The following is a 14,123-nucleotide window of genomic DNA, read 5'->3' as shown; positions in this document are numbered from 1 at the left end:
AGCAGGTGGTCCTAGCCCATCCCTGTCCTGAAGGAGTTCTACACAACTGGCTTGGCAGCTAGCTTCCTTGAAGCAGAACTCTCCAAAACCCGACGTAAACAATCATCACGTGACCCCAAATAGGCACAAAACCACAGCCCTGAGCAGGTTTCAAGAGGCGCAGAGACTCCTTGACTCTCATAGAGGACCATCAAAGGAGACTTGGGCAGTCTGCTCCCCCTGCCTAGCTTCTTAAACTGAGAACTGGAACCTCACGAGGGGTCATTGTGCTTGTTAGGATTTTTGTCAACCCAACACAAGCTGGGGTCATCTAGGAAGAGGGAACCTTAACTGAGAAAATGCTTTGATCAGACTGGCCTGTAGGCAAGTTAGGAAGGGCATATTCTAGATTAATATGAATTACGAATGAATGAATATGATTAATAAATAGCAGCCCACTATGGGCGATGGCACCCTTGGACAGGTGGTTCTGGGATGCATTTAGAAAAGCAAACTGAGCGAGCTGAGCAGAGCAAGCCAGTAGGCAACACCTCTCCAGGGTTCTGTTCCCTGAGTTCCTGTTTCAGTTTGTCTCCATTACAGGCCCTAACCTATAAGATGAAATAAGCCCTATTCACCCCCAAGTTGCTTTTGGCCATGGTGTTCATAAGAGCAATAGAAGACAGACTGGGACAGTCATGGGACTAAGGGCTCGCTTCTACCCAGAGACCCCTCAATTCTGAGAACTGACCACAAATCTAAGGACTTTCTCTGAGCTAGTCTTTGCAACTAGGGCTACTAAATAAGATCAACTCCCTAACCCTGTGGGAATAAGCTAGAACAACTTCCTCTCTTGTCCTGTCCCTCTAGGTTGACAGGAGTTTGGTAAATTCTAGGTTGGCCATATTCCTCTTTCTTCTCTTTGGCCAAATTCTGGATCCTGGATGTCTCCCCAAATGACTGGGACTCTCCTGTTAGAAACCACAACGACAGGCTCTCTTTCTGTGCCCAAGCCTGAGGGTGCAAACCGTCCTCCTTCCAGGCTGAGATCAGGTGCCCAGTCCCACCCCTAACCACCATTCTGCTGCCGTCTAGTGGTCCCCAGAGACTATACACCATGTATGTTGTGACTAAGTGGGGGTAGGTGAATATTTTACTATGTATCAGTGAATTGATTGCTTGATCAATTAAAAATGAGGGGCTCCTGGACTACAAGAAAATTAAATTACCTATAATTAATACATTGTGTATCCTAGCTAAAGCTCTATGTGATCGTTGGAAGAGAACCCTTGTGGAAGCCTGAAGGGTGGCATTTCACTGCAGACAAATCCCACCGGCATGGAGAAAGGAAGGTGGTGGGTCTCAATCCTTCTAGTTCCTTCCCTCTCTCCCACCTTCCCATCCCCCATGAATCGTGACATGGAACCCCCAGGCTTCACGCTGGCATGGACAGGGCTAGGGTGGACGAGCCCCTTATCCCTAAGCACATCTAACTTCTTACTAACTAAAGTTGGCGGGCTCTGAGGCAAATCTGATTTCTTTCTTTCAGGCTGACTTTGTGGAGAGGATTCTTGGAGATGTGGGGCTACCGCTTGGCTTTGACCTGTGGGAGAGGAAAGCCTGGTGCTGTTCCCCTTCCCTGTCTTTGCTCTTCATCAACTCCGTGGAGATCTGTTTACCCCACTCTCCAGGGAAACTGGGCTTTCCCATGCCAGCTTATTGTAGCCCCACCCATTCACCTGCTCACTTGGCCATTCAAGTCATTCATTCATTCTGTCAGCCTGTCCTCTATCCCAGTCTCAAATGGTCTGGTCCCTGCTAGAGAGAACTTCCTGGCCCAGGGTCAGGGTTAGATGTGGAAAAGGTAGGACCCAGATGTTGTCCAAGGCCGTGTGTACCTAGTTGCAAGTTGTGACGCTGTGGGACTGGGTGACTGTGTTGCTTACAACTAGTATGCCTGTGAATTAATTGCTTTCCTAATCATTGACAACACGGAGCGAGCGGGCTGTGGGAGCATGGGGGTGGGGACAGGAGATTTCTGGAGAATGTATCCTCAAGGTATTCTGCAAAGAGGCTATTTTGGGCTGTGGCTTAATAGCCCCATCCCTCCCTTCTCTTTGCCCCCAGCTATTGCTTGCTGTCATATCTAAAATTATTTCAATCCTTATTTAGAGGTGTTTGCTATATTGGGTCTGTCTTCTTTTTCTAACCTGACATCTCAGAAAATATCCTAAAATGTGCCCCATTATGTTGTCTTCCTCTGACTGCCTAATTCCGGCAGAAATACGTTGTTGGTCTCATCTCCTTTTAAGCCTGTTTGATATCCGTGATTCTTCCAAGCTTCCCCTGTCTGGGAGTCCTGTTATGATTGGGGAATTAGTTCTCCCTTTAAAAGTGTGTGTGTGTGTGTGTGTGTGTGTGTGTGTGTGTGTGTGTGTGAGAGAGAGAGAGAGAGACAGAGAGACAGAGACAGAAAGACAGAGACAGAGAGACAGAGACAGAAAGACAGAGAGAGAGAGACAGAGAGAGAGAGCATACATGCACACTGAGCATATACGAAGGTCAGAGGCCAGCTTAGCACAGCCAGTTCTCTCTTTCCACTCTGTGGATTATGGGGATCAGACTCAGGCTATCAGGTTCTGCAGGGAGCAGCACCTTCAGCAGCTGAGCCATCTTGCCAGCCTGAAACCAGCTCTCTTGAGGCTGTGGTGTACTGTGAATGAGTCTTCCACATCTGCATATCAATTTACCATTCAAAAGACAGGTCCAGTCAGCCTATGAGCTTTCTATGCCCTGTGACTCAATTCTAGCCCACAAGACATTAGGAAAAAACTGCTGAAGGCTTCTGGGAAGGTCTGTGTTGTTCTCAAGCTCTCGTTTGCTAGATGGGAATGAGAATGCCTGACTACCACAGGCAGCCCTCAACCAACTATGAGGCCACTTTTGGCATCAGGATGAAGTCAGTACTGTTGGCAGCAGTGATAAGGGGAATCTGGACCTTGCTGACACTAAGTTCGCTGGACCAACCTCAGAGCTGCCTTAGCTCTGGATTTCACCTGACAGAGGCCAAGGAGTTTGAAGAGGATTTTCTGGTATGTACAGTCCAAAGCAACTAGCGGACAGATGGTAGCCAGTCCTTGGAGGAAGAATGGGAAGTGGAAAATTAAGGCAATGAAGATGTGCAGGACTCGGGAAGAGAGTGTAAGGTATGAGGGAGGCAAATCAAGCTAGTCTCACTGCATTTTGTTGTCACAGGATTTTGCAGTCAGGGCTGACACCTCTGCTCCCCTTCTCCCCCTCCCCAGACTGTCTATTCACCTCTGTGGAATCACATGGAGGTTTTGCGCTATCAGTGCTGAAGGAGGGAGACGTGGTTGAGGGATGAGCAGACACAGGGAGGGAAAGGAAGATGATCCAGTGGGCATGATGTGCCAGGGCAGCTCCTGGGTTTGCAGTGGGGACCTGGATGCAGGGGGTGAAGACGAGATCAAGCAGAACTGGAGCAGAGGGTGGGAGAAGAACACGATGCAGAGCTGGGAATCAAGGGAGAAGGGAATGTTCTGTTCTGTTCTTACCCTGATGGAGCCCACACTGCATGAAGGCCAGCTTCCCAGGTGCCCTTGGAATGGGCACTAACATTCCCACAGTGGACACCTGTGGCAGCAATGACCTCAGGGGCACCAGCATGAGAATGTGAGTGAGTCAGGGACAAGAAGACTCGATCATTCCATTGACATCCATCAGAACTCAATGGCATTTGGAGATCCCTAGGAAGATGTTCAGAAAGAACTTAGGAGTTTGAAAGGGAGACTTGGACCAGACACATGGCTTTGCTCATTACTAGTTGAAAGCTTACAGAGATGGGTAAAATTATCCAGTGTGTAGAAAAAGGGGAGAGAGAGAGAGAACATGCCCATAGTTAAAGAACAAGCAGATGGCAATTGTTACTTGTCTGACAAAGGCTTAGAAGGCACAGTGCAGAAGATCTGTTTGTGGCGGCAGGCACAGGGATACCCTGTCAAGGGGAAACAGTGGTAGAAGGCAATCAAGGCTTTCGGTCGCAAAGGGGATGTGGATGCCTGCCTTACTTATTTTTGTCACTGAGAGCAAGTATTTGTCAGAAGTCAGCTTTAAGAAAAAAGGGATTCTTTTGGTTGACTAGTCAGAGGACTATATATGATACATCATGGTGACAAAGCATGGCAGTGGGTGGGGGTGGGGGACGTCTGGTCACGTTGTATCTGCCATCAGTAGGCCGAGTGAGGGATGCCGGTATTCAAGCTGCCTTCCTTCATTCCCACTCTAGGACTCAGTCTATGGGCGGCCGTGTCACTTACATCAAGGGTAGGTCTTACCTCTTCTGTTAAACTTCTCTGAGAACATCCTCAGAAATGCTCCCAGAGATGTGTTTCCTAGGTGACCTTACATCCAGTCAAATTGGTAATCAAGATTAGGCATCACACCCTCGAGAACCATAGCGTGGTATGGAAGAGGCTGCGGCCAGACTGAAGTAGACTGATGAGGGCAACAGCTGTCACTGAAGCTTGCTAGAAGTTTGATTCCCAAGAGGAAGGGAGGGGTAATGGGGACCACCAGGAGTCGGGGGGTGTAGAGGGGAGGTTAGGAGAGAGGAGGGCTGAACACTGAGGAAATGGGGAGGCTGTACTGATGGAGTGAGGCTTCTGAGAAGGAGGACGTTGATAGAATCTGAGCTCCGAAGATGAGTCCAGGCCTGGAAAGGAAGAAGGAATCTGGGGGTGCAGGGTGTTCCACCCGGGGCTGCTGTACCTTCACGGGGCTGTGGGAGAGAATGCCATCTGTTGAGGGCAGAAAAGGGCTGAAGAAAACGGAAGTGATGAGAAACAGTCAAAGAGGATTGCCAATCACAACCGAGAGTCAGGTAGAGGCTCAGTGAAGGCCTCGAGTCTAAGGCAGTGTCCGTCTATACGGAAGCTGGCTTTTCCTCTCGGAGTCTCTAGCTGCCTGGCAATAGAGCTGACTACCATAAACAACAGACAGTTTGGACCGTGGCAGGCAAGCAACTTTGGACAAAGGCTAGGTGATGGTTGATCCCGACTGTCTTCATGATTGGATGTAGAGATATTTAGAATATTCTTTAGACGAGTACATCTCTGGATGCGTCTAGGAGGAGCACACCTCTGGGTGTGTCTAGGAGGAGCACACCTCTGGGTGTGCCTATGATGGTGTCTAGGTATTCCTGGGGTATTTGTTACAGTAACAAAACTTGAAACTCTTCTTAGCAAGTCCAGGCTGGCTCCTCCCCTGCACCTGTGGCTCAGGCTGAGTTAGGACATTGGCTCATTTTACCTCACAGCACTCTTGTGCACACACAAACAGGATCACACACTTCAAAATTGCCAGACCACATCATGCCTCACACCCTTAGGATGGTTACCACCCAAAAATGGTGCATTGGCAAGTATTGGTGCAGATGTGGGCAATGGACCATTGATACAACATTGGTGGGAGTGCAGAACGGCACAGCTGCTGTGAGCAATGGGAATTCTGCCTGTAATCTTCAGAGGACTCATAGAGGGTGGTTCAGAAAGCACATTGTGGGTATGTATACACTGTAGAGGACTGAAGGCAGGGTCTCAGAGATATCTGTTTACAGCAGCACAATCCACTATCGGGAAAAGGCGTACATCACCCAAGCGTCCATGAGAGGATGAGCAGAACATATAGAATGTATAATAATGAGATATTATTGGGGTTAAAAGAAAGGACATTCTGGGCCATGTTATACCATGGGTGATTCTGAGGACAGTATTCTTTTTGAAATAAGCCATTTGTAAAAACGTCAATAGTGTATGTTTTCACTCACACACAAGATCCCTGGGATGGTCACATTCAAGGACGGGGTAGACTGGTGGCTGCCAAAGGCTGGAGGGAGAGTTGCTCACTGTGTTTAGAGTCACCACTGGAAGCGCTCTGGGGACAGATGGCAGTGAGAGCGTGATGGCGCTGCTCCCTCTGTGACCCTGTGACCTGACTACTCTTCAGACTCCAGCGTCAGGCTTTGAGAATTCTCAAGCATTCACCCTCTCAGCTCTCCAGCCCTTACAGTCCCAGAGTATGGGAAACTGTAAGACAGCCACTCTGACCACACTCCGGGGACACACATGCAGGGCAGATGAGTCACTGGGCTGCTTTGACTACGGACCCCCTAAGGTCCCTTGGTTTCCAACAGAAAAGATCCATCCCTATGTATCGCGCTTCCCTCATCAGGAAGAGGTCTTAAAACACTCTGGCAGCCATAGGGGTCCCACTGAGGGCTCTCGGCACGGCCCTGTAGCTTCTGATTTGCATGACAAGGGCAGCCTGGTGGGGGAAACCGCAGCGGGAGAATCAAATCAAATGCCTCTGCCTTGTGGGGAAGAGACCTTGCACACAGTCAACTCAGAAACTAACTGAATGGCTGAGCCAGGCCGCTGACAACCTGGGGAGGGGCAAAGGTATCAGGATAGGCCCGGAAATGAGGCACACCCACTCACTATGCAGTAACAGTTGTGGATTCTAAACCAGAGTTCTTAAAGGTTTTCCTCTCTCTTTCCATGCCATTTAACTGTGAACTTGAACTGGGCCTGCTCAAGACCAGGCCAAGGAAGAAAGGCCAGGGCAGAAGAGCCAGCTCGGTCCTGCATTTCCGGAGGTCGCACTACCGCATTTGACCGCCAGAGAGCAATAACGCGGTGATTCTCTGGGGCCTCAGGGAAAGACCTGCAGGATGGAGGCCTGGAATCACAGAACAGAACTTCGGAGAGGGCAGTAGCAGAGAGTAGTAAGCTCAGCTTTGTGTTCCCGTTGAGCGCCGCCTGGCGCAGCGGCATAGGCTACATGTACACTGGCCCTGATTCTGGGCCCTCCTGGACTCGGCTCAGGCTTTAAGCCACAGGGGACCAGGGAAAGCAGGCTCTTTAGTCTGATTTTGGTGGCTCAGGTCAATACTGCCACTGCCAGGCATGCCTCAGAAATGTCCGCCCATCCTTCCTTGTTTTCTTCCTCTCCTGTTTCCTTCCTTCATGTGTGCCGTGCATGGCATTTGCATGTGCCTGTGTGCGCACGTGTGGAGGACAGAGCAGGGTCTCAGGCCCCTTCTGGGGGTCTCTGTCTTTATGCCTTAAGACAGGTTCTATCATTAGTCAGAAGCTCACCATTTTGGCTGAGCTGTCTGGTTAGTGAGCTCTCAGCATGCATCTGCCTTTCTCTGCCCCCTGAGGTTACAGGCACAGGCAGCCACGCAGGGCTGGTTGCTGGGGGTTCAGGTTCACACCCTCATGCTCGCAGAACAGGCTCTCTTTCCCACTAAGGCATCTCCCCGATCCCTTTGGAGAGTTTTCTATTGATTTTCCCGTCATTTCCTTCCAGGGTCCTGCTAGCTGTGTTTACAATACTTGGAAAAATTATATTTTTCAGAGAAAGCCACTGGGGTGCCATCAGTGCCGAAGCAGGTGTACAGCTTCCCAGTTGTTTGGCAATTTATCTTAGGAAGGGGGGTGCCCCTTCAGGAACCAAACACAGGGAGTCTGAGCTCTGCAAATTTAGCTTAGCTGTGGTTTTTCCTTGGCTTCTAAAATACACGGCAACCCTTCCCTTTTGTGTTTAGAGCAGGCAGCGTGTTCTAAAATGGTTCCAGGCACCTGGGAGCTTTGCCCAGAGCCAGCTCTCCAGTGCGGGCCAGCGTTTACAATTCAGTGCCTAAAAGCCACGGGGTGGAACTGGAGAAAGCTAAGGGGGGAGTTAAGTCTAAGCTGCTGTGTGACCTGAAGATGTATCTCTGCCCTTCCATGGCTGTCAGCATTGCCACCCCTGCCCCTGACGAACAGGAGGTTCCATTCTTAGCCCCCTTCCCCCATCCAGCTGGAACATCCCACCATTCCTTGGAAGAGTGTATCTGTAAGAGCCATCAGGCTAATAAGAAACAATCCCACTGATCTGATTGACATGAGATATAGGAGTTCAAGTAAGAGCAACCCTGCGGGCTCCCACTGGACGGGGAGGGAGGTAGTAGAGCCACTGAATACAAAGCCAAGGGCAGTCCCAGTTCTTCCCAGGTGGGCTCCGTGACCTTGGGCACATTCCTAACCCCTGTGAGGGACACAGCATGAGTGAGAAAGAATATTAAGGATCCTTTCTGTCTGAAGACAAATCTTATTATTACCTAAGTTCTAAGCAAGCATCACACAGACAAAAGAGGCCGTCTAGCAGCAACGGGCATTTTCTGTACCCAAGGTCTTTTTCCGAGGGAATCGTGTCTGAGTTGAAAAGAAGCCTGGGTGACCTAAAGTCAACTTCTGGCCTCTTCTGCGGCCTCTTGGGAGGTACCCATGGAAACACGGGAGTTAGGCAAGAGGCTCTCAGCCATGCGGGAACCTACCCTTCTCTTTGGTACTCTTCGTCCAGATTCGACAGAAGCTGTGAGCCCCCTGTGGAAAGGTCTAGAGCCGCCAGGGGCAGGTCCCGATAGGCCAAGTTCACCAGCTGCACGGGAGCAATGCTCTTGGTTTCTTCATCTACTTGTTGGGAGATGATTTCAACTTCAGAAATCCCTCCTTCGATGGCAGGCCTGGGTGGAAGGGAGCAACAGAAGGGTTAGCCCCTAAGAACAATATAGCCTCTTCCCTGTGTCAAGGGAAGGGGGTAAAGGCACAGGAAGCTATTCTGTTGTACCAGAGGGCAAGGGAAGCACAAATTTGCTATTCTTCCCCCTGACCAGCCAGGGACTGGTCCAAGGGCCTGGTCAGTCACCTTTCCCCACCAGCTCGGGGGATGGAAGGACCTGAACATGTGAGTTTTTTTGGGGGGGAGCTCTTTATGAAGCATGGGGGATAAGAACCCTCAGTTAACCAGGAAAGAAAAGCTGCAGCTCTTAGTAGCCTGCATCACTGTACTTTCTGTTGCAGTATATGCTGAGAACCGTTACATGGGCTTCTTTGCAATGGTTCCATTGTCACAGTACCAAAAGGCACTCTTACTCCCAACTGGATTCAGACTCTAGGTAGCCAGGAGCTTCTTGGAGACATAGGGGACCTTGGGTGGCAAAGAGGAGAGCCAAGGACAGCTAAGACGCTGCTCCTTTCCTATTCAAAGGGGTCTCACCAGATCTCCGTTCTCAAGATTGCGGAGTGGGAAACTGGGGTCACCTGAGCAAACTGAGGGGTCTGGGTTAGTCTGGGTCTCAGGCAGACTTATCTTGGGCACTGAAACCAATCCACATCTTCACTGGCACACAGTACCCACCAGCCAGGAGCAGGGACATCTCCCAACCCGCCAGGAGTTTTGTCAATTTGGGGAGGCATTTTTCAATACCACTTGGTGTCTGAGTAGGAACGGAGGCACAGACATCCTGCAAGATGGCTAACAGCTGTGTTCTGTGCCAAACGTCTCCTGATGAGAGATGCAGGATTGGAGACACTGACTGTCCTTTCCTGGGCATCTCTGGTCCCTTCTCCACATCTTTGGCCCTGTCTGATCCTGTAGAATCTGAGGGGCTGAGTCTTGTGTCTCTGGCCAAACAACAAAGTTAGCAAGGGAAAGTAGTGCACACAAAATAGTAAAACCTTCATATTTGGGGGACACAGAGGGTTTGTGCATGGGGAATGCGAGGCCAATGACACTCCTGAGCCAACCGGTCTGCTGTAGATTGCAGCACTTTCCCCTGGCCTCAGTTTCTCTAACTGGAAAAGACTTCCAGAGGGCCCCTGTGGTCTGCTGTGGGTCTGAGAAGCATGGCATGAGAGCAGCTTCTAAGTGACAAGCCCCACTGGTTTGTCCCACTTGCTCTCCATGGGAAAACTCTAAAATTGAAGTGCTTCTAACGGTCTGAAACCCAACAAGCAATACACAGCAGCAGTTGTCTGGGTGCTCAGAGCTGAATCTGCCTGCTTCCTTTGCTTGAGCTATTCGAGGGTTACAGGCAGAGTACCTGGACCACCCACACTCACTGGGTAATTCCCGATGCCCAGATTGGCTTTCATAGCCCCCCTCCCCTGGATTTTCCTCCCCGCAGAGCACAGATAATAGTACTCATCACAGTGTGACATTTACAAAATGACTCAAGAGCTTCAGACAGCACAGTCATCGGATGTGCAGCTCCGTGTTTCTCAACAATTGATCTGAAAGTGTGGGTGTTTCTGGGGGATCCCAGTTACCCCAGATGTTTCCTAAAAAGTACATGCTGGGTTAGTTTGTTCTCTTAGGGCCTATTCAAGGAAGCAAGATTTTTGAATTGAACACACAGAGCTTTCTCATCAGTGGGATCAGAGGAGGCCGGAGTCCTGCTTCTGAAGCTAACGGGTGTGACTCTGACATGTGACAGGTGTGTCACACACTACATCTGCCTTTTCACACACCTGCCCTCCACTCCACTTTTCACAGTGGTTGTGGTGGTCCAGCTCCATCTCTGGCTGCATCTCAGCAGAGACACAAAGCTTCCATTGGCGAAAATGAAACTCTCATAGCTCATACCTAGTTACTGAGCCCACACGTTGGCCTTGCATAGAAAGAAAACTATGCTGGATAAAGTGCATTAATGGCTCAGCCCTCCTTGAAGGAGTAAACGCCACCCTTATTGCCCTCCCCTTTGTCATGTGGCATTACAGCTTCTCCCATCAAAAGGAAGTATGCATGTGCATGCACGTGTGCTTGCGTGCATGTGCCTTGCATTTCCCAAACCCTTGATTGTGTGTTCAGCCGTGTGACTTGTTTTGGTCAATGGGATGATAGTAGACGTGTTACCAGCAGAAGAACAAGAGGTACTGGTGACTTTCTGTCTGGCTTCTACTCCAGCAAAACCACCCGTAGAGAGCAATCAGTCTAGACTACTGGGTGGAGACACATTGACTAGAGTCTATTCTCACCTAGATCAATGGGCAGCTCTGCAACAAAGCCCACAGTGAAGATCAGCAGATCCATCTAGCTGATCACCCCGCTATGTGGCCTTGCATTGTGCCACACTGAGGGCTGTCACAGAGCACTGCGTGGCATCATGCTCCTGCTGATGATGCTGAGGAGCCAGGCTCACAGTTAAAGGGGCTGGGACAGCAGAATGCAGTAGAAAGAGTGTTATTTTTACCTTGGTATTGTTTACCAGCGAGTTGCCAGACACAAAATAAATTGTCACCTGACGAGTTACCACACTGACACCTGGTTCATCCATATGGCATCTTGGGTTTCAGGAACTGCAAGCAATTCTCCTCTAAGAGACCTCTGCCTGGTGTCCTTTATGTCACTTTAGCCTGCTTTTAGAAACCCTCTTAGCATCTCCAACTTTCCTGCAATGCTCATTTTATTATCATCCTTCGCATTGCCTAGTCTTATTCTGAGCTTTGCCTGCATTGCCGGGAGTAGCAGAACTTCATCCCACGAGAGGCTCGCAGCCGTGTTCTAGATCCAGAGAGTAGGCTCTGAGGGTACTTACTGTGGACTGGTCATGTTGAAAGATGAAACCAGAGCCATGGGTTTTCTTGATGTCTAGTGGGGCTCAGCTGTCCTTAAGCCTGATCTTGGCATTTCCCAGTGGGGCTTTTTTAAGATTCATGAAAACAAAGTGCCCTGAAATGACAAATGGGCATTTATTACCATCAGATCCCAAAATGAATTCCTCCTAATCTCATCTAAAAATGGAGGGCTTAGCGCTGTCTCCCATACAGCACCTTTCTGGAGGGCACTGCTGAATGGATCTTTTCAGTAATGCCACAGAGTGGTAATGACAGGTGCCATGCCTCTTCCTCTCCAACCCTCCAGGTGTCCCCATTTACCCACGTTATTCCCGCTAAGCTGCTGCACCCCCAAATCCCACCGTGAATTGTGATTCTGTCCCTCTTTCCTTCTCAATTGAGTCATCAATGAGAGAGCCAGAGGACAGACAGCAGCAAAGAGGAGCTAGCCCACGACCAGTCTGTTGAGGGCCATAGCCTCACCTGCACCTACCCGCTCTGTTCTCTACACACAAGGGTGACACCGGAACGACCTAAAGGACGTTGCATAGAAGACACTTGGAACAGTGGCAAACAGTAAGCAATGGCTTCTACTTCTGTGTTCAGAGACTTTTATGAATTAAGATGGTGTAAGCTGTTGAACCTCATCACATCCCCAAAGCTATCCGGAGACCTAAATAGAAAGCATTCCTCCCCAGATGCGATTTAGGTAAATAGTGCAAGCTTTTTATCAGCCAATGTGACAGTCCCACAGGTGGCTCCCCTGTAGCTGGAACGATCCTGAAGAGAGGGCACAGGCAGACAGACCCTGTTCTAGATGTTTTCAGACAAGCCACTATGGAGGGGGTTCAGAGGGGAAATCTTTTTGGCAGGCTGCACCATGCACAAACTGCCGTTCCTACGAGAATTCCTCACAGCATAAAAACCTCCTTCTCCCGACCTGAAACTCGGCTCGGAGAGGAGGCTCAGCTGGAGAGACAAAGGGAGAGAGCCACACAGAACAAAAATGACTCTCAGGATGGGAAACACCAGGAACAGATGGCCAAGGAGGAGCTCAGCCTCGTGATGCGGGAGGAACCCTGGGAGGCGCTGGACTTAGCATAAAAGAAAAGAAATGAGAGCTCTTGAAGACTGCGTGGGGCTCCAGCCAGCAATCACCTGACACCAGAAGTTAGTAGGGGGCAAAATGACTGGGACAAAGGGTGCGCCACAATTGGGAGGGTGAGTTTGGAAGATGCCTTGTGGACACACCTCACTACGGTAAACGGTTTACCTGGTCTCGGTAGACCTCAGCAAAGAGGTCTAAACATTAAACAGAAGACTGTCCCTAACAATATTTGGGGTTATATATTAATTATACAGTAGACATTATAAAACTCACTACCCCACCATACAAATTTAATCAAATTTCAATTTTTCCTTCTCTTTGTGAGCACTCTTATGATGTCTTTCTGGTATTGAGAAGATTCTCTGACTTTCACTGCTCATGGAGCCAGAGTGGACGTACCTACAGCTGGGAGCTGGGTGAGCAATGGTTCTTTCCCAGGTGGGGTCTTGGCAAGCTGCCATTCCTAAATGAGCACCTGAAGTGCTAGATAGGGTAAGAGCCCTGCGGAGGATACCGCAGGCAGCCCCCTTTGTTCACACTCCTCCCAGTCTATAGAAAACTCTACATACCTAACCAAGGAAGAGTAAACACTGATGACTCTATAGTTAGAAATAATAAACATAAGCTACTAGAACAATACAGCATAGTAAATATGAAACAGATAAAAGGGAAGGAAGTAAAATGGTAAGAATTTTAATTTCACTTTTAGGAAGGAAATTTTCAAATATTTACAGCATTGTAGAGAATTATTGTAATGCATCTCTAGGTCCTCGGCACCCAACCTCAAAACTTAACAACAGTCTTGTTTCTTCTGTATACCTGTCCATTCCTGGCCCCTCATGATTATTTTGAAATATATCATAATAATCCTGGATATCATCTTATTGATCTGAGGGTATTTCCATATGTAGTGCTAAGGAACAAAAGGCTTCTTTATTTATTTTTATAAAAATACTTTTACTCCTAGAGAATTTCATACAACGTATCTTCTTGATCATTGTCTTAGTTACTTTGGTTTTGCTACGATAAGACACAATGACAAAGGCAACTTATAGATTAAGAGTTTATTGGAGCCTTACAGTTGCAGAGGGTTCCAGTCCATGAGCATCATGATGGGAAAAATAGTAGTAGGTAGGTAGGACTAGCTCTGGAGCTGTAACTGGGAGCTTTCATTTGATACACAAGTATCAGACAGACAGACAGACAGACAGACAGACAGACAGACACAGAGAGAGAGAGAGAGAGAGAGAGAGAGAGAGAGAGAGAGAGAGAGAGAAAGTAGGAATGGTGTGAGCTTTTGAAACCTCCAAGCCTGCCCCGAGGGACACACCTCCTCTAACAAGGCTTGTACTCCTAGTACTTCCTAAACAGTTCCACCTACTGGGGACCAAGTATTCAAACATATGAACCTATGTGGGGGGCACTCTCATTCGAACTACCACAGTTATATTTCTCTGCCTCTCTCCCCTTCACTTCTCTTAGTGTCCTGTCTATCTATCTATCTATCTATCTATCTATCTATCTATCTATCTATCTATCTATCTATCTATCTATCATCTATCTATCTATCTATCATC

General features: G+C 48.8%; 1 protein-coding gene across 4 annotated transcripts in view; it reads right to left on the bottom strand.

Annotated features, from left to right (window-relative positions):
* Positions 1-14,123, bottom strand: part of Tmem266 (transmembrane protein 266) — a 108,916-nt gene that overhangs the window by 44,193 nt on the left and 50,600 nt on the right. For all 4 annotated transcript variants that reach the window (XM_026779468.1, XM_005347390.2, XM_026779467.1 and 1 more), the window contains exons 2-3: positions 11,420-11,553; positions 8,378-8,566 (exon numbers count right to left, since the gene is read on the bottom strand). In XM_026779468.1, the coding sequence (XP_026635269.1) occupies positions 8,378-8,566; positions 11,420-11,457 (227 nt within the window). In that variant the 5' untranslated portion in view covers positions 11,458-11,553. The remainder of the gene's footprint in view (positions 1-8,377; positions 8,567-11,419; positions 11,554-14,123) is intronic.

The sequence above is a fragment of the Microtus ochrogaster genome, chromosome 5 (assembly GCF_000317375.1).
Source record: "Microtus ochrogaster isolate Prairie Vole_2 chromosome 5, MicOch1.0, whole genome shotgun sequence".
Taxonomy (NCBI): domain Eukaryota; kingdom Metazoa; phylum Chordata; class Mammalia; order Rodentia; family Cricetidae; genus Microtus; species Microtus ochrogaster.
Note: the sequence above shows the minus strand (reverse complement) of the source record. Positions and strands in the feature narration are given on the sequence as shown.